This window comes from Mesoplodon mirus (genome assembly GCF_964341445.2).
Source record: "Mesoplodon mirus genome assembly, chromosome: 1".
Classification (NCBI taxonomy): domain Eukaryota; kingdom Metazoa; phylum Chordata; class Mammalia; order Artiodactyla; family Ziphiidae; genus Mesoplodon; species Mesoplodon mirus.
The window spans coordinates 7,610,987-7,636,966 of NC_138976.1; the positions used below are offsets into that span (position 1 = coordinate 7,610,987).

A 25,980-nucleotide genomic window follows, 5' to 3' on the forward strand; every position below is an offset into this window, starting at 1 on the left:
AGGGTGAGCACGCCGCAGAGCTGGCAACGCCGCGCAGCCTCCGCGAGCCCTACGCCGCCCGACCCAGCCCGTCCTACGCGCGCGACGGCCCCTGGCGGCGCCCCGCGCGGCACGCTGGGAGTTGTAGTCCGCGCTGCGCAGCCCCGCCGGGCAGCAGAGGCCGCCGGGGCCGTGAGGAGGCAGGTGGGCTCTGCCTGGACCCCGACCCCCAATCCCTGGGCGTCCGGACGTGGGGGAGAGCACCCCCACCGCACCGTTGGCGGAGAATCTGGAGTCCGCGCCCGGACACGAGCAGAGTTCACCAAAGGCCCGGCGCCACACCTAGAAGAACGCTAAAAAGGCTGTTTCAGGCAGAGGTGAGTTCGGGGGGTGGGAAGAATCCAGCAACTGGCTCTGTGGCGCAATGGACTTCTAGCTGGCCTCGTGTGGTTATTCAAAGGTTGTGGGTTCAAGTTCCATCAGAGTCAAATTTTGACAGCTCCTCCTTCACTTCCATTTGGAAATTTTACGGCCTCCAGGGCCACAAGGTTCGGAAGACCCAAAGGCTCCTGCAGACCTCAGACTGGCACCTGTGCTTCTGGGACAGCAATAAACTTGGTGTAGGGATTGCTGCGTAGGAACCCTTTCCCATCCTTGGTATCTTGAAAGAAACCTGGCACACTTGGTGGTACAAAGGGCACGGATCTGGAGACCCGTACCTATCTTTGGCCTCTGAATGGTCTGGACCCTGAAGGCTGTGACCACGTTTGTCATGCCATCTGCCTAGCTCTGGGCCATCTGCCAACTTCCCACCCCCTGTGTCACTCTGGGCCTCTGAAAACTGGGTTCCTTGATAATCAAACATGTTGGGCATCCACAGTTGCCACTTGTCCTTAAATAGATTCCTTAATCCCTTACTCCAGTCAAAGTCCTTAAAAGTGAGGAAGGACAGTTTTCAGGGTATGTTTATAGGAATTAAAAATGAAAATTTGGGGCTTCCCTGGTGGCGCAGTGGTTAAGAATCCACCTGCCAATGCAGGGGACACAGGTTCGAGCTCTGGCCCGGGAAGATCCCATATGCCACGGAGCAACTAAGCCCGTGCGCCGCAACTACTGAGCCTGCGCTCTAGAGCCCGTGAGCCACAACTACTGAGCCCACGTGCCACAACTACTGAAGCCTGCGCACCTAGAGCCCGTGCTCCGCAACGAGAAGCCACGACAATAACAAGCCCGCGTCCCACAACAGAGAGTATCCCCTGCTCACCGCAACTAGAGAAAGCCCACGCGCAGCAACGAAGACCCAACACAGCCAAAAAAACAAAAAAACAGCTCCTGCTTGGGCCCTTTCTCTGGGCACACCCCCACAGCAACCCTAGGAGGCGGGTGCTGTTTCATCCCCCTTTTACTTATGATTAAACAGGTCCAGAGAGGTGAAGGGACTTGCCCTAAGTCCCTCCACTAGAAAGCGGAGGAGGAGTGGGGAATTTGAATCCCAGTCTGCTCGACCTCAGACCAGACAAGGGACAAGCAGCGGAAGCTCAGGCTGGAGGGAACGTCTGCCCTCAGTGCTCGAAGGCCCAAGGCTGCCAGAGTCATGGGCAGCACAGGGCAAAGTCAGGAGAAGCAGACTCTTGACCTGATGGGAGCCTTTATTCAGACAGCAGAGACTCGCCTCCCCCACTGCCAGCCCAAGGCTGCCAGAGTCATGGGCAGCACAGGGCAAAGGCAGCAGCAGACTCTTGACCTGATGGGAGCCTTTATTCAGACAGCAGAGACTCGCCTCCCCCACTGCCTCCCTCTTCTCAGGCCTTGGGAATTGGGTACAGCCCTCCCTCCTGCAAAGACCCCCAGCCTGGCACCCAGAGAACCCTGGCTGGCAGGGAGGGGTTGGGAACGGGGGTTGTGGACCTGAGCCATCCCGGCATGAGCCTAGGCAACTGATTCCTACGCACACGTGGTTCTGAAACCGTGCACCTCAGATTGGAACTTGAACCCACATGCCAGGACTTGAACCTGGCCAAAACCCAGATTGGGACTTGAACCCACGCGGCCAGGGCTCGAACCTGGCCAAAACCCCCAGTCTTCCAACTGAGATCACATACCTGGTTTCAGGACTTAACGAAGCTCAGGTTCTTGATGTTTCATTGCAGAAAGTATTCAGTGAGACAAAGTAATAGGTAAGAGGTGGATTTATTCAGAGAGAAACACACTCCACAGAGTGTGGGCCATCTCAGAAGGTGAGAAAGGCACCAGGGTATGCGGGTTGTCAGTTTTTACAGGGGTGGGTAATTTCATAGGCTAATGAGTGGGAAGAGGGTTCCAGCTATTTTTTGGGGGGGAAAGGGGTGGGGATTTCCAGGACTTGGGCCACAGCCCACTTTTTGATTGTTATAGATCCTTGGAACTGTCATGGCGCCTGGGGGTGTGCCATTTAGCTTGATGACGTGTTGCAGTGACCATATACTGAGGCTCTAGTGGAAGGACTAGTGGAAGTTGACTTGTCCGCCATCTTGGACCCATTTGGTTTTAATCAGTTTATGTCTTGTCCTCGGGCTTTGTTGTACTTTCAAAGGTTGTGCCCTGCCCCCTTCCCTCCTGTTTCAGTTCTCTTTGGGCAGCTCCTGGCTCCCCTAGGAGCTCCACCGCTGCCTGCTCCCTCCCGAGTTGGCCCTCAAAGCCACTGAGCAGTAGTTATGATAAATTATGATTAGTGATGTCCAAGGGTCAGTGTTGAAAGAAAAGGAACAAAGGTGATGGCAAAGGAGCGCTCCACCCCCGGGGGAAGCAGGGGTGGGGGGTTGGGCTCAGGGGCTCAGGGCCTAGGCTGGGCCCTAGACGTGCATGGGGGGCTCTGTGATGCTCAGCTCCTGCCGTAGGGCCTTCAGGGGCTGCTCCCAGCGCCGCTCGTAGTACAGGTTGAGGACACACGGGGCTCTGCGCGCATTCTGAACTGCCCATGGGATCAGCTTTGAGACCAGCACTTGCAGGCTTCTGTGGGGCAGCAGAGAAAAAAGAAGACAAAAGACATAAGGTCCCGAGTGCTGGGCACACCACGTTCCCTGCAGTGGATGTGCATTTTCTCAGTTAATCCTCACACAGACCCAAGAAGGAGGTAGTTACTATCCCCACTTTTCAGATGAGGAAGCAGAAGCTCAGTGAGGTAAAGCCCTGTGCCCAAAGCCACACATTTTGAACATGCCAAAGCCCAGCTTTAAATCGAGGGCTACCTCACTCCAGAAACTAATGCCAGATTGCATCCCCCTGCCCCCCCAGTTCCCTGACTCTACTGTTCTCACCCGATACTGAGGCCTGGCCCAAAAGACCCTAGAGTCCTATGAAACGTCCAGGCTTCATTCATAGTCCTGGAGCCCCTGTGCCAGGCCAGTTTCACCTCTCTGCCCCATTCTTCCCATCCTGGATTCCTGAGAACCACTGGGGCTGCTCAGAAAGGCTGTAGGCTCTTCTCTATTTCCTGGAGCCCTGAGCCTTCCCCTGACCCCTCACCACTTGAGAACTTACTGGGCACTGAGTTGGATCGGTCCGAAGAGTGCACTCAGGATGCACATGGGCAGGCCGGTCTGGACAGCCTCAAACCACTTCACCACGATCTCCCCTGGCAGGCAGGGTGGGGAATGGGGTGAGAGGTGAGCAGGGGCCAGGAGGAGAGGCCAGTGATGCTGATGCTCAGGGCAGGACACAGTGAGGTGTCTGCTCCGTTCTGAATCTCTACTAGGGGTCAGCAGTGCCCAGTCCCAGCCTGTGCTGGGCCCTGGGGCACTTGGCTTGGGGTTGGGGAGAGGGTGCAAGAAAGAGCAGAAGGAAATAAGGGCTGGGAAGGAAACTTGGGGTCAGAGTGCAGAGGACTACAAAAGCCAGGCTGAGGACTCTAAGCCTTAGGGAATTGCTGAGGGTTTCAGAGCGCAGGGAGCTAACAACTGGAACAGGGCAGGGAGCCCTGGTGTTTGGATGCTGCTACATCAGCGTAGGAGCCGTAAGAGGCAGTGGGGATGGAGGACAGGGGATGCACGGCACAGGTGCACCAAGATGTTCGGGTAAAGCAAAAAATGAGGCACTGGGCCAGCTGATTGGTGGGTGACTGAGACAGGTGTGCCCTGCCCTGGCCCTGTAGACAGACTTGGGAGACAGGCTGGCCAGAGCGCCCTGTCCCCGCCCCATGCCCCACTCCCACTCCGGAGGCACTCAGCAGCTGGCTGGCTGGCACTCACCCAGGATGTTGGTGGGCATCCCCAGCAGGGTGTGGAGCATGTCGTGCACCTCCCGGTACCGCTGGATCACGTATGCCAACTCCTCATCGTCCACGAATCGGGTGGGCGCTCTGGTGTCTGGGGAGACCCTCTGACAACCATGAACCTCCCCTAGACCCCTTCCTGATGGCTCCCAGGGTCCAATTTGCCAGCCTCTCCTTGACTCTCAACCACGCCCACCAAATTCAAACCCCACCCGAAATCTCTGGGGACTTTGTTTCTGTGCATACCTGCTGACAGGGGAGTCCTCAGGCAGGGAATATGGTGGATTGGCGCCCCCTTTGCCTACCCCAACTCACACATAATGTACACACCCTGTTGGAATCCCTGGAGGTGGGGTGGGGGGAAGCAGGAGTTGTTTGTTTAATGATATAGAGTTTCAGTTTTACAAGATGAAAAAGCTCTGGAGATTGGTTTCACAACAATGTGACTATACTTAACACTGTTGAACTGCCCATTTAGAGATGGTTAACACAGTAAATCTTATGTTGTTATTATTTATTTATTTGTTTGTTTGTTTGTTTATTTATTTATTTATTTATTTTTGCGGTACACGGGCCTCTCACCATTGTGGCCTCTCCCCTTGTGGAGCACAGGCTCCGGACGCCCAGGCTCAGCGGCCATGGCTCACGGGCCCAGCTGCTCCGCGGCATGTGGGATCTTCCCGGACCGGGGCATGAACCTGTGTCCCCTGCATCGGCAGGCAGACTCTCAACCACTGCGCCACCAGGGAAGCCCCTGTTGTTATTATTTTTTAAAACTACAATTAGAAATAAAATGGGGGGAAAAAACCAAGAAGCACCCAAGGCCCCGAATTCGTCAGATGAACTGCTCCCAGCCTAGGGTGCTCTTTCCCTCCACCCTCATCTTCACCTTGACCATTCCTGCCTATCTTCTGGTCTCTTGTAACAACCCATACCTTTCTGTGGCATTCGACATGATTGTATCGTGATGTTTAGTGCATGTGATTGTTAATGTCTCTCATCTAGACCTGCACTGTCCAGTACAGCAGCCAATCATGGCAGCCACTGAGCCTTGAAATGTGACAAGTTCCAATTGAGATGTGCTGTACATGTAAAACGCACACTGGATTTTGAAGATGGTATGAAGAGAATAATGTGAAATCTCAATAATTTTTTTTTTTTGCGGTACGTGGGCCTCTCACTGCTGTGGCCTCTCCCGTTGTGGAGCACAGGCTCCAGACGCACAGGCTCCGGACGCACAGGCTCCGGATGCACAGGCTCAGCGGCCATGGCTCAGGGGCCCAGCCGCTCCGCGGCATGTGGGATCTTCCCGGACCGGGGCATGAACCCGTGTCCCCTGCATCAGGGCAGGCGGACTCTCAACCACTGCGCCACCAGGGAAGCCCAAATCTCAATAATTTAAAAATATTGATTACATATTGAAATGACATTTTAGTATGCTGGATTAAACAAAATACCTTATTGAAATTAATTCCACCTGTTTCTATTTGCTTTTATTTATCTGCTAGCAGTAGATTACCTATGGGGCTTACACACTATTGCTATGAAGAGTGTTGCAGCAGGCTGGAAGCAGCACAGGACTGGGGCTCACGGTTCTATCTCCAGGGCCTGGATGAATAAACATACCTTAAATGCAGGAGTAAAAGGCCAGCCCCAGGCACTTTTCTGACCTCAGGTAGGGATGGCACCTGTCCTCCTTTACCCACCCTCTCTGAGCCCTTGGCAGCACCCATGCACGGTAGGGGCACCCTGGTCTTCCTAGTGCCAAAGCATGGCCTCAGCCTGTCCAGAGGCCAAGGGATTTGATGCCTTTATTGCTTGGGGCTGCTGGCCCTGTGCCATGGTCTGTGTCTGTGACTTCATTGGGTCCCAGGTCTAATTTCTTCTACAGAGTTCTACCTGCTGTGTGAAGCTGAAGGTGGTCAGTGATGGCCTACACGTATTGAGTACCTACTATGTGCTGGCACTGTATGAAGTCCTTTACACATATTGTCATTCTGCATCCCTGAGACCACCTGGGTATAGATACTGTTATGAGCCTCAGATACAGATAAGAAAAATGAGGCTCAGAGATATAAAGTAGCTTGCCCAAGATCACACAGCTGACTAATCAAGTGGCTGAGCCAGGATTCGAAACAAAGCCTGCTGGATTCCAAAGCCAGTTGCCTTAACATCCATTATTAATCAGCCATATAAGTGCCTTGAAAGATAAACATGAGGTTTCCTTACCTCAGATAAGGAGTCTGCGGGCTCAGAGGTCAAATGATTTGCCCAGGGCTTTAAAGCTGGGAAGAAAGGCAGACTTCTAACTCAGGCTACTCCAGAGCCCATGCCTGTAATCTTGATGCCACAAGGACAACCACCCACGCCCCACCCCACCCCCTCCAAGTCAGCCTCAGGGAGGGTGGCCTCACCTTGAACTTTGATCTCAACCTCTGCTGGGACAAAGGTGTTCTTTTACGCTGTGTGGGCTGCTGGTTTCCAGGCTCCAGAAGTGTCACAGTCTCTAGGGCCGTTACCACAACTAAGGCTGTGGCTGAGCAAGGCGCCCAGGGGGGCCTTGGCAGTCCCATACCCTCCACAACAATAGGACCTTTTGTCCTAGGGGAACTTCAGAAGATTCTCCATTCCTGGGTGGCACCTGGAGCAGGTCACCCTGGTGGGTTTCCCACTGATGAAATAAACTTGCATCTTGGTGAAATCTCCAGGTGATGGTATAAAATGGGGCAGAAGCAAGTGTTAGGAGAGTATGGGGAACAGATTATTTTCTCAGGGACAATAATCTCCTAAAGCAGGGGTTCTCAACTGTCCACCACGGGACATCTGCAATGTCTGAAGACATTTATGGTTGCCACAACTTAGGAGGGCGAATGCTACCGGCATCTAGTGTGTAGAGGCCAGGGATGCTGCTAAACATCCTACAATGCACAGGGCAGCCCTACAACAAAGAATTATCCAGCCCCCAAAGTCAACAGTGCCAAGGCTGAGAAACCCAGTTCTAGAGCAACCTTTGCTCACTCCTTCACCTCCTCCAGCCTGGCTGGCTCCTGCAGCTGGACTGGATAGCCACTTGACAGAGGTGCTTTGATGGGAAGTATATGTGTTGGGGCAGGGAGGGGAAGGGACAGGGAAGGTGCCCTGCTGTATCCTTGGGTCCTTCTATAAATCAGATCATGTTACTACCCTGCTCGAAACCTCGATGGCTTCCTATTGCTTCTATTACAAAATACAGACTCTGTCTCTAAGCAGATAGGGTGGGGGATACCTGGAGAAAAAGAACCAGGCATGGCATTCTTGACATTAGAGAAGCCATTTTGACCTAAGCCATTTTGTGACCTAAGCCTAGACACAATGCTTGCCCTTCAACAGGTCTCAGTAATTAATGATCTTCAAGGAATAAAGGAATGCAGGAACAGAGGAAAAGCAGTCAAGAAACAATAGCTCAGGAGCTTCCCTGGTGGTACAGTGGTTAAGAATCCGCCTGCCAATGCAGGCGACACGGGTTCGAGCCCTGGTCTGGGAAGATCCCACATGCCGTGGAGCAACTAAGCCTGTGCTTCACAACTACTGAGCCTGTGCTCTAGAGCCCGTGAGCCACAACTACTGAGCCCGTGTGCCACAACTACTGAAGCCTGTGCGCCTAGAGCCTGTGCTGCACAACAAGAGAAGCCACTGCGATGAGAAGCCCGTGCACCACAACGAAGAGTAGCCCTTGCCCGCCCGCTGCAACTAGAGGAAGCCCGTGTACAGCAAGGAAGACCCAATGCAGCCAAAAATAAATAAATAAATAATAAAATAAAAATAAAAATGAAAAAAAACCCAATAGTTCAGTGATAAAACAGTGTCCTAGTTCCTCTTCAAAGAATACACATAACCATCTGATGTGTATCTTTAAGCTTTTCTATAGGAACTAAGGCCCACACCCAGGTGGAGGATGGTAACTACATGCTAAGATCCCGGACTAGTCAGTCCCTAAGAAATGATGATGTTGACCTTTTCTGACCCTCCTGACTTCAATCAATTAAGACTTGGACTCCGTTGACCTCTGCCCCAATTCTATGCTGAATTCTCCTCTGCTCAAGCCCCTTTATGAAGACGCATATACCCTTAGCTTAAAACTTCCCCACTTTCGCTGTTAACAAACACTGCTTTGGGAAAGATCCCCGGTGTTCGCCTTACTTGCTGCAAGTAATAAATCCTTCCTTCTCCCCATCTTTGGCTTGATTGTTTCTTTTGGCTCAACACCCACCAAGAGGCGAACGCAGTTTTCGGGAAATACTTCCCGTGGCAGGCAGGGTCTGGCTGGGCCAGGCTGACCTCCCGGCCCATTGCCTGCCTCCCCCCAACTCACTCCTCTAAGGTCATACTGGCCACATTGGTCAGTTTGCCTTTTCCTAACCACACAGTGCCTTGCGCTTGCTGGTTCCTCTGCTCGGAATGCGCTTCCCCATCTCTCCTCAGAACTGGCTCCTCCCCATCTTCCAAGTCTCCCCAGCAGGGCCTCCCATAACCACCCTGTTAGAAGTGGCCACCTGCCACCCCCACTCCGCCCCGTCCTCTGTCATGTTGACTGCTGTCCTCACAGCACCACCTGCTAGAACGGTACTAAATAAATATTTTGCCTGAATTTTTCTATGAGAATTTTCTACTTTTACTGCTTTATAGTCTGCCTCCCCAACTAGAATATTAGCTCCATGAGGGCAGGACCTTGTCTGTCTAGTTCGCCACCGTATCCCCGGCACTTGGAACAATGGATGGCACATGACCGATTCTGAACAAATGAATGAGTCCCTTGGTAGATGGGACTCTGCCCCCCAGTCCCTGTCCTCTCTGCCTGGGGTTGCAGAGTGCCACACTTGTCACACCCAGGGAAGACACTGTCTCTAGAACAGGGGGACACAATGCGACAGTTAAGAACATAATCTGGGTTTGAATACTGCCTCCATTAATACTGGCTTGTGAAATCAGCAAGTTGCTTAACTGCTCTGGGCCTCAGTTTCCTCATCTATGAAAAGGAGATAGGGACTTCCCTGGTGGCGCAGTGGTTAAGAATCCGCCTGCCAATGCAGGGGACATGGGTTCGAGCCCTGGTCCGGGAAGATCCCACATGCCGTGGAGCAACTAAGCCCGTGCGCCACAACTGCTGAAGCCTGCACGCCTGGAGCCCGTGCTTCGCAACAAGAGAAGCCGCCGCAGTGAGAAGCCCATGCACCTCAATGGAGAGCAGCCCTCGCTCGCAGCAACTAGAGAAAGCCTGCGCGCGGCAACGAAGACCCAATGCAGCCAAAATATATATATAAATGAGTAAATTCATTTAAAAAAAATAAATGAAAGGAGATAATAATAGAACATACTTGGCAGGGTTGTTGGGAGGATTCAGTGAGCTCATGTATGAGCCTGGCACCCGGCATGCAGCAAGAGGTTAATAAGTGCTGGCCAGTGTAATTGCTCGCAGCGATGTTCCCGGCCCATTTGCCTGTCCCATAGAGAACGACAAAGCCTTGGCGCAAGAGACTGCAAGGCACCCCTGCCCATGCTGGCAGCTCAGGCTCCTCCTTCCTCAGGACATCACTCCTGTGCCATTCCTCTCCCCTTCCTGGTGACCACAAAATGCACAGAAGCTGGAAACTCACATTCACATCCAGGAAACGGAGATACTCGCGGCCAAGGGAGCCCTCAGGCAGACTCCGGAGCTTGCCCAGGTCAAGGGTGGTCAGTGAGATCCGGGGACGCTCCCTGTGAGGCAGAAGGCAGGACTCAGGTATTGGGAGGGCACCAGCAAAGGCAGGTGAAAGGTCCAACTAGATCAAGGGTGTGAGAGGTGAAGGGGAGAGAGCAGCAGGGGGGCCACAAGTGCTAATGGAGCACTTACCACTGGCCAGGCCAGTGGCAGGGACTGAGGAGACTACCACAAGCTAAGGCTATGGTTCCTGCCTTAGGTAAACGGGCCTCAGATGTGATCAGCATATTCACAAAGGGCACTGAAGGGGTGGGGGTTATAGGCAGCATATGTTATGGGACCTTAGTGAAGGCACCAGAGCCCTGTTGCTGGAACTGGGCTGAGGCCACCATATTGCACTACCCAGGGGTCATCACGGTGTCTATGTGAATGGCACCCATGGAGTTGGGCAGTGCCCAGCCTGTGCAACCATCCATGGCCAAGGTATCAAGAAGAGCTCTCTAGAGGAACACAACGTGATTCCCGAGAGATCAGAATCCCCAAAGAATGCCCTCAATGCCCCAGGCAAAGATGGGACCTACTGCAGGATCTGGGCACCCTCTGGATCCTTCCTCATCTGGTCCCTGAGGACCTTCAGGGTACGGCATCCTGTGGTCTCCCCCAGAACGGCAACCATGTCTGAAAGGAAAGAAATGGAGACAAATGGAGAATATGATCTTAGGTAAGTTACCTGACCTGATCTGAGCCTTAATTTCCTACATGATAAAACAGAATATCTACCTCTTAGTTATGAAGATTCAAGTTAAACACTTAATCACCTGGCACACAGTAAAAGCTCAATATATCTATAGTTACTACTATGGTGGTTAGTTTAATTGGATGAGATGGCTCTGGTTAGCACAGTGCTCTAAAGAGTTCATAAATCACTTCCACATCCGTCATCACGACAGAATACCATGTCTCCATGGATGGGTATAGGCTTTGGTATCAGAGAGTGCTGGGTTTGAGGACTGGTGTGATCACTATCTAGGTGACCGTGTGCAAACTGCTTCACATGTCCAACCCTCAATGTCCTAATTTGTGAAGCGCAGGTGATACCTTTCATATAGGGTTAATGCAAAAAATCAATAACAACACTCATATAAAACAACACAGTGAGTAAGCAAAACAAGGGCTCAGTGAACAGTTAGCATTATCGTTTTTACTAGGAGTAACAGTACTTTCCAGACTAAGAATCCTGGAGGAGATGAGAAAAACACTGTAGCATCTCAGAACGTTCTATTAAAACATCCAGCAAACACTTATTGAGCATTTATTATGTGCCATGCACTATCCAAAATGCTAATGGGATGTTATAATTTGATGGGCCCTCATAAATCATCTAATCCAGAGGTTCTCAGTGTGGCTGGATGACAGAATCTCCCAGGAAGTTTAAAAAGTTTAAACTTTTTAAGTTTAAAAAGGCAGAAGCTCAGATTCCACGCCCCTTCCTTCCTCCCTCCCCTCCCCTCCCCTCCCCTCCCCTCCCCTCCCCTCCCCACTCCCGGCAGATTCGAATTGAGTAAGTTTAGGGTGGGACCCAGGCATCTGCATTTTTATGAACGTCGCGGGTGATTATGAGGTGCAGCCAGGGTTGGGTACCCTGGCCTAGTCTAGTCTCCAGTTACCCAAAGCAAACGGAGGCTTTGACAGCGTCCGGGACCTCCCCGGGCTTTCAAGGCAAGGCAAGGGCGCGCCCAGACCCCAAGCCGCCCCAGGGAAGCGCCGGCGTGGGCTGCCTTACCGTGGCGATACGGGTCATAGAGTGCCATTCCAGCAGAGCCCGCGGCCAGCAGCGCCTTCTGCAGCGGGGAAGTGGGGATGTGTTCGGGGTAGAGCAGGCCGGTGCCATGGCTCGTGGCTCGAAGGGGCACATCTGCGGGGAAAGAGAACAGCCGCGGTGAAAGGAGCGGGGTGGGGTGGGGTGGGGGGGACAGCGGCGTGGCGGGTCCCCAGCACTCCTTCCTGGCCCCGCCACTTGCCTGCAGCGGGCCTGGGACGGCTTCGGAACGCGCGGAGCGGGCGCAGGACCCCGCGCAGCAGTGTCGCCATGGCAGCGGGCACTGTAGGACTTCCCAGGGAGGATGGGCGGGGCAAGGCCGACTCCTCAAGCTTCTCTGGCGACGACGCGCAGGAGAAGTCACAAGGACTCGATCCCTACTGCGCTGAGTAGGACCTTTTATGCGGGAAAGATAGCACGGACAGGGAAGGTCTCTAAGTATGAGGAAACCCAGGCAACCTACTTCCACAGATATAAAATTCTCCCCGTTTCACCAAACCCCAAAAAGTGTCTCCAGATAAGCTCCGCCAGCTTCGGGGGTTCAGCTCCGGACCTTACTCCCTTCTCGGAAGCACGTTTTCCCCGAGGACAATAAGACACGAACCTCTTCCGGCTGTGAAACATGGCGGCGCCCATTGGAAGGACCACATTTGGGAGCGGGACCATAAGGCACTTCCGGCCGGGTTCAGCTCTTCCGCGAGCCCGGGACGCGGGCTTCAGGCATGGGGTTAGGTGGTCTGGCGCGGCTGCATGGGCTCTTCGCCGTCTACAAGCCCCCGGGGCTAAAGTGGAAGCATCTGCGCGATACCGTGGAGCTGCAGCTTTTGAAAGGTGAGTGCCTCGAGCGAGACCCACGATCCCGCTCCCATTTTCCCGGGAGGCCATCTTCGCTTCTGATCCATGCTGCAAAATAAAGTCATGTGACCTAATCGTCTGGGCAGAGCGGTTTCCTAATCGACTGTTCTATACACTCCTCGCCTTCCCCTGTGTTCAAATGGGTAAACAGACTCAGTATTGTCCGTTGTCATAAATAGTTAATAGGTAGTAAAATCAGGATTTAAACCCAAGTCTGTTTCTTAACTTCTGCTTTCAGAAGTAGAGTACTCTAAAATCTCTAAAACGCCTTGGACAGAAGTAGTCACTGAGTTTACAGTATAACAACAATAACAAGTATGATGTGTTGAGGGCCTACTGTGTACTAGGCTCTGTGTGGGCTTTCATCTGTCTTCTACATCTCCATACTTAGCTGTCCCTCCACCCCCCACCCCCGGTGTTCAGACAGAATCGACAAGATGTTCTTTACTTGTGTGTGCTCAGGTCTCAATGCTGGGAAGCGACCTGCCTCTGAACATCGCGTTCGCTTCCTGCTGGGCCCCGTGGAAGGCAGTGAAGAGAAGGAGCTGACCCTCACAGCCACCAGTGTGCCCACCCTCGTCGACCATCCGCTGGGTAAAGCACATTCAGGAAGGGGCCTGGATGTCACTTCCCAGGAAATCCCTGCCCAGAGTCAGGGTCCTAGCCAGAGCTCAGACTCCTTCTGTCCCAAATCAGTGTAGGGCCACAGTGGGGATGCAGTATTTGACCAGGGATTGGCACAATTTCCTGGAAAGGGCCAGATAGTCAATATTTTAGGCTTTGCAGGCTCACCTCTGCCATTGTAGTGCGGAAGCAGCAGCTATAGACAGTATGTAGAGCAATGAGCCGTGCTGTGTTCCAATAAGACTTTACTGGTGGATGCTGATATTTGAATTTCATATAATTTCGTATGTCATGAAAATTATCCTCTTGATTTTTTTGAACCATTGAAAAATGTAAAAACCATTTTAATTTGTGGGCCATAAAAAAAAAACAGGCTTGAGGATTTGACTTGTGGACTATAGTTCGTTGACCTCTATTATTCTGGGACTCCAGGTAGGAATTGACACCCTCAGGTAGAAGTCATAAGGAGGGAGTTTTGGGCTCCTGTGAAAGAGTGACTTTTAAAAAAAATTTATTTTATTGAAGTACAGTTGATTTACAGTGTTGTGTTAATTTTTGCTGTACAGCAAAGTGATTCAGTTATACATATATGTATGTTCTTTTTCATATTCTTTTCCATTATGGTTTATCACAGGATACTGAATATAGTTCCCTGTGCTATACGGTAGAACCTTGTTGTTTACCCATTCTGTATATAATAGCTTGTATCTGCTAATCCCAAACTCCCAATCCATCCCTCCCCCACTCCCCCTCCCCCTCGGCAACCACAAGTCTGTACTCTGTGTCTGTGAAGAGTGACTTACTATAGTCAACAAAGCTGCCCAACAGTGAAACTAGTTCTGACACTGAGCCCCTGTCATTAGACATGAATAAAGCATGTGTTGGGGAGGCTCTATAGGAGGGCTAAGGAGCTTGACCAGGAACCTCTAAAACCCCTTGGAGAGAAGTAATCAGTGAGTTTACAGTATAACAACAATAACAAGTCTGATGTGTTGAGGACCTACTCTGTACGGGGTACTGTGTTAAGCTTTTCCCAAATACTACCCCACTGAATCCTGTGAGGTGGGTCCTAGTCCCATTTCACAAATGAGGAAACTGATGCTCAGTGTTGACTAATGTTAAGTCATGTAGTCTGGATTCAGTAGGCTCTTAACCACCCCATACTGATCTCCTAGGTTCCTCTTGATCTACAGAAGTGTAAAAGCATCTAGCTCATTCCTGCATTCATTCATTTTTTTCCCAGCTTTCTTGAGGTATAGCTGATATACAAAAAAACTATACATACTTAATGTATACTAATTTGATGGGTCATTCATTCTTTCGGGAAATGGGTTATTTCCCGAGCAGTCAGCGAGTTCTGGGCTCTGGGGGTAGAACTGTGAACACACAGACCCAGACCCTGCTTTAGGGAGCTCACAGCCTCCGTTTTCTCCCTGGGAGAGTGGCCAGGACTCTCCTTCTACAGGAGCTGGATAGGGAACCCCCCAAGTCTTTTTTTTTTTTTTTTTTTTTTTTGGTACGCAGGCCTCTCACTGTTGTGGCCTCTCCCACCACGGAGCACAGGCTCCGGATTCGCAGGCTCAGCGGCCATGGCTCACGGACCCAGCTGCTCCGCGGCATGTGGGATCTTCCCAGACCGGGGCACGAACCCGTGTCCCCTGCATCGGTAGGCGGACTCTCAACCACTGCGTCACCAGGGAAGCCCTCCCCCCCAGTCTTGATTCCAGTGTTCTGCCCAGTCCACTCACAGTGTCTCATGGGGGGAATGGTGATGGATGGACTTAACAGGCCTCCTGGGTTGCCCTTTCTCTGGGCCCAAGAAACTGAAGAAGTGGTTTTGGGCCCCAAATTCCACGGTGAGGAAGCCTGAAAGTCCAGCCTGATGCTGGCTTGGGCTCCATGAGGCTACATTCTAGGAATGAGGTCACCATGCAGCCCAAAGCCATCCTGGAGGCTGGATTCTTTGAGGAAAAGGACCTCGTTTGTTTTTTTCCAGTACGTGGACCAGCATTCACCAGCCTGAAGATTGGCATGGGGCACCGACTGGATGCCCAGGCGTCTGGGGTGCTTGGTAGGTGGTGTGGTGAGCCTGGGGTGCAATGATAGAGGCTTGGGAGAGGATCGGGGAGCTCCCAGGAGCCCAGCCCATTTCTAAGCTGACAGCCATTTCCCGCTACTGCCTTGCTCCCCTGATTCCTGCCAAGTCTGATGCTCTGGAGAGGTGCCTGGTGGGAAGGGGCAAGTCGTGATCACCCACGTTTATCAAGTGATTCCTGCCTGTGACGCGTGGTTTGAAACTCTTTGTGCACATGCGTTCACCATAATAACCTTATTTGGTAGATACCATATGATTTTAGGAAGAAAGTCAGGCTCCAGGAGCATAGGTAACTCATCCTGGGTCACGTGCCTAGTGAATGTCCCTGGACCAGAGAGGGAAAACCGTCATCGCTTGCATGGGGCAGCCAAGTGTGTGACCCTGGCCCCACTGGCTGGGCTGTGGATGTCGCTGGAGCTGGACGCACAAAGCCCTGAGTCATGAGCCATCTGTGTCCCCAGGGTCAGGCGGTGGCCACGTCCTTCATACACAACAGTCACAGCAACTTGTCTTGCTTCCTGGGACACAGGCAGGCGGACGTGATCTCATGCCCCCCTCCCTCCAGGAGTGATGGATGGTCATTCTTTCCTTCAGCCAGAGGGAGACACAGACCGGAGGAAAGGCAGGGAGTGGCCACAATGCCCCCATTTATTTGCCGGCTTATTCCTTCGTGTGCATTGCCTCGATCATCACAACACCCACAGGGCTCAGACAGTATTTTTATCCCCATTTTACTGATGGGGAGCCTGAGACCCAAGGAGGTTAAAGGACATGCTTAGAGCCACCCCAGATGTGAATGTAGGTCTGTGTGACTGGGCCAGTGGTCTCTTACTTCTGAGTGCATCAGGACCCCAGGGAGCTTGCTAAGGATCCCTAGGCCCCCGCCCCAACACAAGTCAGAGTCAGTATATATAATGGTGGGTCCCGGAAATCTGCATTTTCATCTATGCACAGAGGAGTTCACTTGTTCCCTGTAGAAGAAGCTCTTCTTGCCCCCTTGCTGGCTTCCACAGCCTTGGAAGTGGGAGTATTCTGCTGGAGGGGGTGAGGGTTGGAGGACCCAGGGGAACAGGACGGGGGAGCCAGGTGTGAGATCAGGCTGGGTGCCTTGCAGTGCTCGGCGTGGGACGTGGACGAAGGCTCCTCACCGACTTGTACAATGCTCACCTCACCAAGGTATGGGGGCTGGGGACGGCCTGCTAATCCCTTGGCCCTTTCCCTGGGGGTCACTGGTACGATTCTGAAGCAGAGATGATTCCATGGAGAATACCCAGGCCATCAGCAGGCATTTTTTTGGGGGGGTCATATACCAAGGTAGGCTGTAACATCTTAATGACAGCTGGCATTATCGCATACTGGCTACTCTGTGCTGAGCACTGGACGCGGACTCCCTTGTGGATGCCTTACAGCGTCCCCGTAAAATGGGATCTATTGTTAACCCATTTTACAGATGAGAGAATGAGGCTCAGGAGACGACGCTTGCTCGGGGTCACACAGCCTTTAAGGGACAGAGTTGGGATTTGAACCTGGTTCTGTCTGACACTGGGTGTCAGGAAGCTTGCATCCATGCTGGGCTGCAGGGTCTGGCGTCACGATCATGTGCAGAGACGCCACATTAGAAGGCCCGTGTTTTTAGTGGTTAAGAGCACAGATTCTGAAGCCAAGTTTTCGCTTCAAAACTCAGATTGTACCACTCTGCCAGTTCTGTCTCCTTGGGTGGATTACTTAACATCTGTGTGCCTCCGTTTCCTCATCTTGGAAATGGGAGTGATCGTAGTACCTCCTCTGTACGGTTGCTTTGAATATTTAATCAGTGACCATATGTAATATGCTCAGCACAGCCACTGGCACGTGGCAGATGCTCAATCGATGTCACTGTTGTCATCCTCTCTATCATCGTCATTACTGTTATTTGACGCAGAGGCAGGTAGCTGCACAGATCGTATCTGGAGGGGAGAGAGAAGCTGACAGAGCATCCTGGGAGGGGCCTGGCATTATGAGTTGTCAGGTTGGGCAGAAGTGGAGAGGTGTGGAGGCCCGGGGTTGTTGCAGGGTGGCTCGGGGCACCCTTCGCAGGCTGCTGATGCTTCCTGTCATAGGAGAGGGAGTCGGGTGTCCTTCCCCAGGGGCAGCTGAGCAGGGGCTGAGCACCTGAACTCCCTGAGGGGAGACCTGAGGGCCCCCCAGCCTCAGTCTAGCACCTCTAGTCGAGCTCCTGGGCCACACCTCCCTCCTTGCCATGGCGGTTTAGAGCCGAGAGGCTGATCATACCTCCCTCTCCCTGTCCTCGCAGGATTACACAGTACACGGCCTCCTGGGCAAAGCCACAGACGACTTCTGTGAGGACGGGCGGCTGGTGGAGAAGACGACGTACGGTGAGAGCCCATGGGAGTCCAGGGCGGGCGGGAGGGGCGGTCGCGGCTGCCTCTTCATTTGCTTCCTTTGATTCCTCACCCTGACGTGGGCCGTGAGGGCCCCCGCTCAGTTATTCTCAGACACACCAAGCCGGGGCTGGCTGTTGGCATGGACGTGTGATTCTGACTTCCAGGAATGCCCTGTGCTCCCCTGTGCTCTGCTTAAATGTTACCTCCTTAAATGGTTTCAGTGTACTGTCAGAAAAGTAATCAACTAATGACTAGTGATTATTTAATATCTGTCTCCCCACCAGAATGTCAACCATGAGAGCAGGAACTGTGTAGTTCCACTCCTGTGGTCACACACAACACAGCGCCTGGGACGTGGGAGGTGCTGTATTGATGGATGGATGGACGGATGGATGGGTAGATGGGTGGATGCATGGGTGGGTGGATGGATGGCTTAGGCTTCATTTCTCACTCTCCCCATGTTCTCAGACGTCCTATATGATCTGTTGCATTTGCTTATTTGAAGTTTTTTGAGCACCAACCACGTGGCAGGCACTGGGGGCAGGGGCCGGAGGCATATGATGAATCAGATGGGGTCCCCAATCTTAGGCCTCACAGTCTAGCAGGGAGATCAGACACACACCTCTGCATCTCCTGGAGAAGATTAAAAACATGTGGCGAAGCAGTGCTGTCTATATATTTGTACTCGTATGTGTGTGTCAACATCCAAAAAATGTCTAAAGACAACTACCAAGTTGACACTTCTGAGAGGGAGGAAGCCAGAATTTGGAGGAGGGGAGATGTTTGTTGGTGTTAATCTAAATTTTTTGAAGAAGATTCTTGTATCAATTATATAATTAAAAATAGGGGGGCTTCCCTGGTGGCGCAGTGGTTGAGAGTCCGCCTGCTGATGCAGGGGACGTGGGTTCGTGCCCCGGTCCGGGAAGATCCCACATGCCGCGGAGCGGCTGGGCCCGTGAGCCATGGCCGCTGAGTCTGCGTGTCCGGAGCCTGTGCTCCGCAATGGGAGAGGCCGCAACAGTGAGAGGCCCATGTACCGCAAAAAAAAAAAAAAAAATAGGACTTCCCTGGTGGTGCAGTGGTTGAGAATCTGCCTGCCAATGCAGGGGACACGGGTTCAAGCCCTGGTCTGGGAAGATCCCACATGCCGCGGAGCAACTAAGCCCGTGCGCCACAACTACTGAGCCTGTGCTCTAGAGCCCACGAGCCACAACTACTGCAGCCCGCGCACCTAGATCCTGTGCTCTGCAACAAAGAGAAGCCACCGCAATGAGAAGTCCACGCACCACAACAAAGAGTAGCCCCTGCTCGCCGCACCTAGAGGAAGCCCGCGCACAGCAACAAAGACCCAATGCAGCCAAAAATAAATAAATTTAAATAAATAAATACTGTAGGGACTTCCCTGGTGGTCCAGTGGTTAGGACTGTGCGCTTTCACTGACAGGGCCCGGGTTCAGTCCCTGGTTGGCGGGGCCTGGGTCCAAAAAAAAATAAGAATAAAAAAAATAATAATGACAAAAACACTAAAGAAAACTAAGTGCTGGGAAAGAGACCCAGGTGCAGAGTAGCGGGAGCCAAAAGGAAGAAGCCACGTGCTCTAAGAGGGCCTTCCTGGAGCAGGCGGCATTTGAGCCGGGCTGTAAATGACTGGGGAGGAGGCTGCAGCAGGTGCCTCCAGATAAGACAACAGCATGAATGAGACCAGACAGAAGGGATGGGAGGCCCAGGCCCTTCCCAGCTGGCCAGGCCTTAGTCACCACACCTGCTCCCAGAGCTCTGGCCTGTGGAGTCAGAAGTTGGTGGCTGCCCCAGCTGGCCTGCAGGCTCCGCCTCCCTGCAGTCCGTGGGCATCCCCAGGCTTTGCTGCTGCCTGCTCCACAGCTACTTGGTTGGACCAGCAGGCAGAACCACTCCCACTTCTTGCCACCCATTTCTGCATTTGGACAGATGGCACCCTCCCTCCTGGTGTCCCTGGCCTGAAAAACCCCAGACTGGGGCTCAGGCGACCTGGCTTACAGTATGGGGCAAGGGGCTTCCCTGGTGGTGCAGTGGTTGAGAATCCTCCTGCCAATGCAGGGGATACGGGTTCAATCCTTGGTCCGGGAAGATCCCACATGCCTCAGAGCAACTAAGCCCGTGTGCCACAACTACTGAGCCTGTGCTCTAGAGCCCGTGAGCCACAACTACTGAAGCCCGCGCACCTAGAGCCTGTGCTCTGCAGCAAGAGAAGCCACCACAATGAGAAGCCTGCACACTGCAACAAAGAGTAGCCCCCGCTCACCGCAACTAGAGAAAACCAGCGTGCAGCAACGAAGACCCAACACAGCCAAAAATAAATAAATAAAATAAATAAATTTATAAAAAAAGAAGAAAGAATATGGGGCAAATCACATTACATCTTTGGAGCCTCATTTCCAGAAGAAAGTGTTCTTAACTTGGGGTGTGTGAGCCCCTTGAAAATGTCCTCAAAATGTTGAGTTCATGTGTATCTTTCTGAGAAGCGGGTCCAGAGCCTTCATAAGATTCTCAAAGGACTCTCAACCCCCTAAATGGGAACCCTGGGACCAGAGGATGCTCTGGGACCCCATCTAGGTTCCAAGGACAGGGCTGGTTTGTGGGAAGGGAATTTGCCAGTTTGCCTCCTCAGTGGGCACCTATGTGCTGACCATCCCCTGGCTTTTCCAGACCACGTGACCAGAGAGAAGCTGGAGCGAATCCTGGCCCTGATCCAAGGTTCCCATCAGAAGGCTCTGGTGATGTAAGTGAGGCCTGACCCACACCCCCCTGAAAGGGGACCCTCAAGGAAGTGCTGGAAGGGCAAGAAGTTGCCCACAAGGCTCCCTGTAGGCTCCGCCCACTCTGGGGCAAATTCCAAAACCAGACAGAAGCACCCATTCCTTCCACAGCCTGCAGAAGTGTTTCTTTGTGCTGGGTCTTGGGCCAGCCCCTGGGGAGACCAAGGGGAACAAGAGATCCCAGCTGGCCTCCTAGGGAGTATATGAGCTAAGGGAGAGGAGAGCTAGGGGTCTGCACCCTCACGGCACAGAACCAGGGGGCGGAAGTGGTCAACACGGGGATGACGGTTGAAGCCAGGGAGAGTGTGAGAGGGGGTCAGAGCCTGCAGTTAGGGATTGGAGGGGACAGCAGAAGGCTGCTGCGAAGGTGGCTAGAGGGGCAGGGAAGGTGGAAAGCGAATGAAGAGCTTCAGGCAAGGCGTGAATAGGGCAGGGCCAGGGGTAGGCAGGCAGCTGCCCACTCTGGTCCCTCCTGATCCCCAGGTACTCCAACGTTGACCTACAGACCCAGGAGGCCTATGAGATGGCTGTGAGCGGCGTGATCCGGCCCATGAACAAGTCGCCGATGCTGATAACTGGCATCCGATGCCTCCAGTTTGCGCCTCCAGAATTCCTCTTAGGTAAGTTGCTCCAGGAAGTTGGGAGCAGCGCCACGGGGCTCCTGGGTTTGGGGAGTCACTGTGGAAGGCCCTTGCAGAGGCCAGCACATGTGAGTCCTAAGCTCTGCTGGCCAAGGCACCGGGGGCCGACTTCCTTCCTAGCCTAAGGCTGGACTTGGCTGATCACACAGCACACAGAACAAATGATGTCCTATCTCCTGCCAAGTCCCCCTTTGAAGCCAGACCTTAACAAGCAGAAATTATATTTAGTGGCTCGTTTCCAGAGCCACCCAGTGTTTCAAGTCATTTTGCGGCATCAGACACCACTCTCCCCTCCCGGATCCCACCCAACTCAGCAACCCGACCACCACTTCTTTCTTTGTTTATCGTATTAACAGGGCTCCTTGCTCCTTTTTTTTTTTTAACAGCTTTATTGCTGTATAATTGCTTTACAATGGTGTGTTAGTTTCTGCTTTATAACAAAGTGAATCAGCTGTACATATACATATGTCCCCATATCTCCTCCCTCTGATCTCCCTGTGCTATCTTGCTCCTTTTCTTGAGTGCTGACCAAGACTCTCCTGATGCTATGTGCCTTATAGAAATTATCTCTTAGATTCCTCACAACCACTCATATTACAGATGAACAAACCAAGCCTTAGAGCAGCACTTTGCGAACTTTAACCTGCCCACTATCACCTGAGGTTCTTCTTTTTTTTTTCCCCCGGCCATGCCACATGGCTTGCGGGATCCTTGTTCCCTGACCAGGGATTGAACCCAGGCCCCGGCAGTAAAAGCGCTTAGTCCTAATCGGTGGACCGACAGAGATTTCCCAACCTGGGATTCTTCTTAAAAGGCAAATTCTAGGAATTCCCTGGTGGTCCAGTGGTTAGGACTCGGCACTTTCACTGCAGGGGGGCATGGGTTCAATCCCTGTTTGGGGAATTAGGATCCTACAAGCTGCGAGACCAAAAAAAAAAAGGCAAATTGTGACTCAGCAGGTCTGGGTGGGGCCTGAGATTCTGCATGTCTAACAAACTTTCAGGACCGACCCTGGGCTACACTTTGAAGAACAAAGCCCTAGAGAAGTAAAGTGTCTTGCTAAGGTTATTACACAGCCAGGAGGTCTCAAGGGGTGTGGATCTAGATCAGCGGACACCAGAGGCCGTGCTTCTGACCACCGCCTCTGTTGTTTGTCCCTGGCAGAGGTGCAGTGCATGCATGAGACGCAGAAGCAGCTGCGAAGGCTGGTGCACGAAATTGGCCTGGAACTGAAGAGCACTGCTGTCTGCACCCAGGTGCGGTGTACACGCGATGGTTTCTTCACCCTGGACGATGCCCTCCTAAGGACCCAATGGGACCTACCCAGCATCCAGGATGCCATCCAGTCCGCAGCACCCCGAGTGGCAGCAGAGCTGGAGAAGAACTGGAGGCTGGGGCTGGGCACCCAGCAGCCCTCCAGCCCAGGCTGGCCCTGGGACTCCGAGGGGCCAAGCTCTGCCTTGGGGCTGGAGAGCCATACGGGACATTGAAAGGCCAGGCAGCTGGTGGAGCAGTGGGTGTATAAAGATAAGAATTGTTCATGAGCCAGAACTGATGACTGTGCAGAACATGGCGGGGGCGGGGGGCGGGAGCTTTTTAACATGTGACAGAAAACTCTGAAGCTGTAAGAGAAAAGATCAACAGGGACTTCCCTGGTGGTCCAGTGGTTAGGACTTGGTGCTTTTGCTGCCAGTGCCCCGGGTTCAATCCCTGGTCAGGGAACTAAGATCCTGCAAGCTGCATGGCACGGCCAAAAAAAAAAAAAAAGATCAACAGACTTGGCCTAGTTAAAAAGAAAAAGACTTCTGTACAGAGGAAAAGATGCTAAACGAATGACAGACCGATAAAAATATTTGTTATATATTTAAGAACTAATATCTATAATATATAAAGAGCTCTTATAAAACAATAAAAAAAGATGACAAGAAAATGGGTCAAATGACATGAATTGTGTGTTTATACAGCAAAAGAAATCCAAATGGCCAGTAAACCTGAAATGATGCTCAACCTCTCTAATAATGAAAGACATTCAGATGAAAATGAGATGACTTTTCCTTGCCTTTCAAATAAATTAAGATAACACCCAGTATTGGGGAGGATGTGAGAAGATGGGCAATCTGTACTGTTGGTAGGAATATACAACTGTGTAACCTTTTAGGAGTAATTTGGTAGCATGTATCAACATTTAAAATATTCCTTCCCCGGGGAATTCCCTCATGGTCCAGTGGTTAGAATTCAGCACTTTCACTGCCGTGGCCCAAGGTTCAATCCCTGGTCAGGGAACTAAGATCCCACAAGCCTCACAGCATGGCCAAAATACAATAGAGTAAAATAAAATAAAATACTCCTGCCCTAACCAACAAGGACCTACTGTATAGCACAGGGAACTATACTCAATATTTTTAATAACCTATAAGGGAAAAGAATACAAAAAAGAATATATATAACTGAATCACTTTGCTGTACACCTGAAACTAACACCACGTTGTAAATCAACTATAATAAAACAACAAACAAATACTCCTGCCCTATGACTTAGCGGGTACAGTTTCAGGAATTTGTCTTCTGGAGTAGGTTGCAGAATGTTTTAGGTACATAGGTGTTCATGGCTACACTGTAATAGTAGCCAACGGGAAATGTAGGGACTTCCCTGGTGGTCCAGTGGCTAAGACTCCATGCTCCCAGTGCAGGGGGCCCAGATTTGATCCCTGGTCAGGGAACTAGATACCACATGCCACAACTAAGAGTTTGCGTGCCACAGCTAAAGAGATCCGGCACGTGACAATGAAGATCCCGAGTGCTGCAACTAAGATCCGGCGTAGCCAAACAAATATATATATATATATTTAAAAACAGGAAATGTGATTACCATCCATCAGTAAGGGACTGGTTAAATAAATATGGCATGTGCAGGGTCAAAAGTCTCTATTCTTGGGACTTCCCTGGTGGTCCAGTGGTAAAGAACCTACCTTCCACCGCAGGGGACGCGGGTTTGATCCCTGGTCGGGGAACTAAGATTCCCACATGCTGTAGGGCAACTAAGCCAGCACGCCACAGCTAGAGAGCCCGGGTGCCACAAACTACAGGGCCCACACGCTCTGGAGTCCGTGCACCACAACTAGAGAGAAACCCAAGAAGACTGTACACCGTAATGAAAAGATCTCTCATCCCTCAACAAAGTGCCACAACTAAGACCCGACGCAGCGCCTCCCCGCGAAAGGAAAATAAATAAATAAATATTTTTAAAAAAGTATCATTCTCGGGCTTCCCTGGTGGCGCAGTGGTTGAGAGTCCGCCTGCCGATGCAGGGGACACAGGTTTGTGCCCCGGTCCGGGAAGATCCCACGTGCCGTGGAGCTGCTGGGCCCGTGAGCCATGGCCGCTGAGCCAGCGTGTCCAGAGCCTGTGCTCCACAACAGGAGAGGCCACAACAGTGAGAGGCCCACGTACCGCCAAAAAAAAAAAAAAAGTATCATTCTCTTGGTTTTGGACACCTTGGCTTTATGTGTCTTTTTTTTTTGGCTGCACGGCACGCAGGATCCTACTTCCCTGACCAGGGATTGAACCCGCATGTCCTGCAGTGGGAGCGCGGAGTCTTAACCACTGGACCGCCAGGGAAATTCCTTGGCGTAACTGTCTTTTAACCTCTTTCCATGTGGGTATTTCCCACTCAGAACACTTGGGCTAGAAGGAACGAGTTAGCCTCTGGCCAGGGCTCTGATTTGTGCCCTGAAGGGGAGCACTGCATGTCTCTTGTCCCTGCTGTCCCCCTGGGAGAGGGGGCCCAGCCACTGAGGCTCCCTAGCCTTCACTCGGGCAGCCCGCAGCTTGGAGCAGCGCCGAGCTGATGAGGCCTCAAAAGCTCAGCCCCCTCATGCGGAACAGAACAGTGATTTCACCCACCTTATGAGGTTGTTGTGAGGACAAATGAAGTCATGGGCAGGTGCTTGTCCTGTAAGAACTGCTCTCTACGTATGAGCTGTACCCTTGCTGTGGCTCCTTTCTCCTGAACGGTGCCACCCAAGAGGGTGGTCACAGGGTCAGAGGCCTTCTCTCTATCACCTCTTGTTTCTCTGGCATAAAAATGAGTTGGGAGCTGGGCCAGTACTGCCTCAGCTAGATGATCAAGGTCAACAACAACGGTAAGTCATGCTGCAAGTATGTGCTCTTGATAGGATGTGATGAAAATGGCCCTTCGCCTCTAGTCTTCCTCCCAACACCCCATAACCCCAATATAATCCTGAGAAGTACATCAGACAAATGCCGGTTGCGGGGCCTCCTACAAAATACCTGAGCCGTCCTCAGAACTGTCAAGGTCATCAGAAGCAGTGAAGTCTTAGAAACCACCATAGTCAAGAGGAGCCTGAAGAGACTTGACAACTGAATGTACTGTGGGATCCTGGAACAGAAAAAAAGGACTGTAGGTAAAAACAAAGGAAATCGAAATAATCTCTGGACACTAGTTAAGAATTTATCAGTACTGGTTCATTAATTGTAACAAATGTATCACACTAATCCGTTAATAATATGATAATATGGGAAACTTGGTGCTGATTATGTGAGAATTCTACTCTAAAAAGATAGTCTACTGGGAAAAAGAAAAAAGATCACCTGGAGAGATCTTTGAGAATCCAGTTTCTAGTCCCAACCCTCGGATTCTGACTCAGTAAGTCTGGAGTGGGGCCCAGAAATCTGCATTTCAGCAAGTCCCCAAGGAATCTGATACCAGGGCTTTAAAAAACTGGGCCCTCCAGAGGCCAATTAGGTGTTGTCATTCCCTTCGGGTCTTTTGTTTGTTTAAGATTTAATTTTTTTTTTTTTTTTTAGCGGTACGCGGGCCTCTCACTGTTGTGGCCTCTC

General features: G+C 51.9%; 2 protein-coding genes across 3 annotated transcripts; one reads left to right on the forward strand and one right to left on the reverse strand.

Moving 5' to 3' along the window:
* Window positions 1–2,150: 2,150 nt before the first annotated feature.
* COQ4 (coenzyme Q4) lies at window positions 2,151–12,282 on the reverse strand. The gene is made up of 7 exons (XM_082612972.1): window positions 11,930–12,282; window positions 11,692–11,823; window positions 10,490–10,586; window positions 9,862–9,964; window positions 4,206–4,335; window positions 3,499–3,592; window positions 2,151–2,970 (listed from the first exon to the last, which is right to left on the reverse strand). The coding sequence occupies exons 1-7, from the start codon at window positions 11,997–11,999 to the stop codon at window positions 2,811–2,813; spliced, it is 786 nt and encodes a 261-aa protein (XP_082469098.1). The 5' UTR covers window positions 12,000–12,282; the 3' UTR covers window positions 2,151–2,810.
* A 76-nt stretch (window positions 12,283–12,358) lies between these two features.
* Window positions 12,359–23,349, forward strand: TRUB2 (TruB pseudouridine synthase family member 2). Of its 2 annotated transcripts, XM_082612958.1 has the most exons (8): window positions 12,359–12,558; window positions 13,045–13,176; window positions 15,203–15,277; window positions 16,416–16,477; window positions 17,595–17,676; window positions 20,370–20,442; window positions 20,963–21,099; window positions 22,285–23,343. In XM_082612958.1, the coding sequence occupies exons 1-8, from the start codon at window positions 12,450–12,452 to the stop codon at window positions 22,608–22,610; spliced, it is 996 nt and encodes a 331-aa protein (XP_082469084.1). In that variant the 5' UTR covers window positions 12,359–12,449; the 3' UTR covers window positions 22,611–23,343. The 2 variants fall into 2 exon arrangements, with proteins under 2 accessions (XP_082469084.1, XP_082469085.1); XM_082612959.1 differs by lacking the exons at window positions 12,359–12,558; window positions 13,045–13,176 and adding an exon at window positions 14,744–14,872 and having other exon boundaries at window positions 22,285–23,349.
* The last annotated feature ends 2,631 nt before the right edge of the window (window positions 23,350–25,980 follow it).

Excerpts from the sequence above, each read along its gene's own strand:
- TRUB2 (XM_082612958.1), top strand. The coding sequence starts at position 12,450 with ATGGGGTTAGGTGGTCTGGCGCGGCTGCATGGGCTCTTCGCCGTCTAC. Across the intron at positions 16,478-17,594 it reads ACAATGCTCACCTCACCAAG|GATTACACAGTACACGGCCT; the intron begins GTATGGGGGCTG and ends CTGTCCTCGCAG. Across the intron at positions 21,100-22,284 it reads GCCTCCAGAATTCCTCTTAG|AGGTGCAGTGCATGCATGAG; the intron begins GTAAGTTGCTCC and ends TGTCCCTGGCAG.
- COQ4 (XM_082612972.1), bottom strand. The coding sequence starts at position 11,999 with ATGGCGACACTGCTGCGCGGGGTCCTGCGCCCGCTCCGCGCGTTCCGA. Across the intron at positions 11,824-11,929 it reads CCGTCCCAGGCCCGCTGCAG|ATGTGCCCCTTCGAGCCACG; the intron begins GCAAGTGGCGGG and ends CTTTCCCCGCAG. Across the intron at positions 9,965-10,489 it reads GAGGGTGCCCAGATCCTGCA|GGAGCGTCCCCGGATCTCAC; the intron begins GTAGGTCCCATC and ends TCTGCCTCACAG.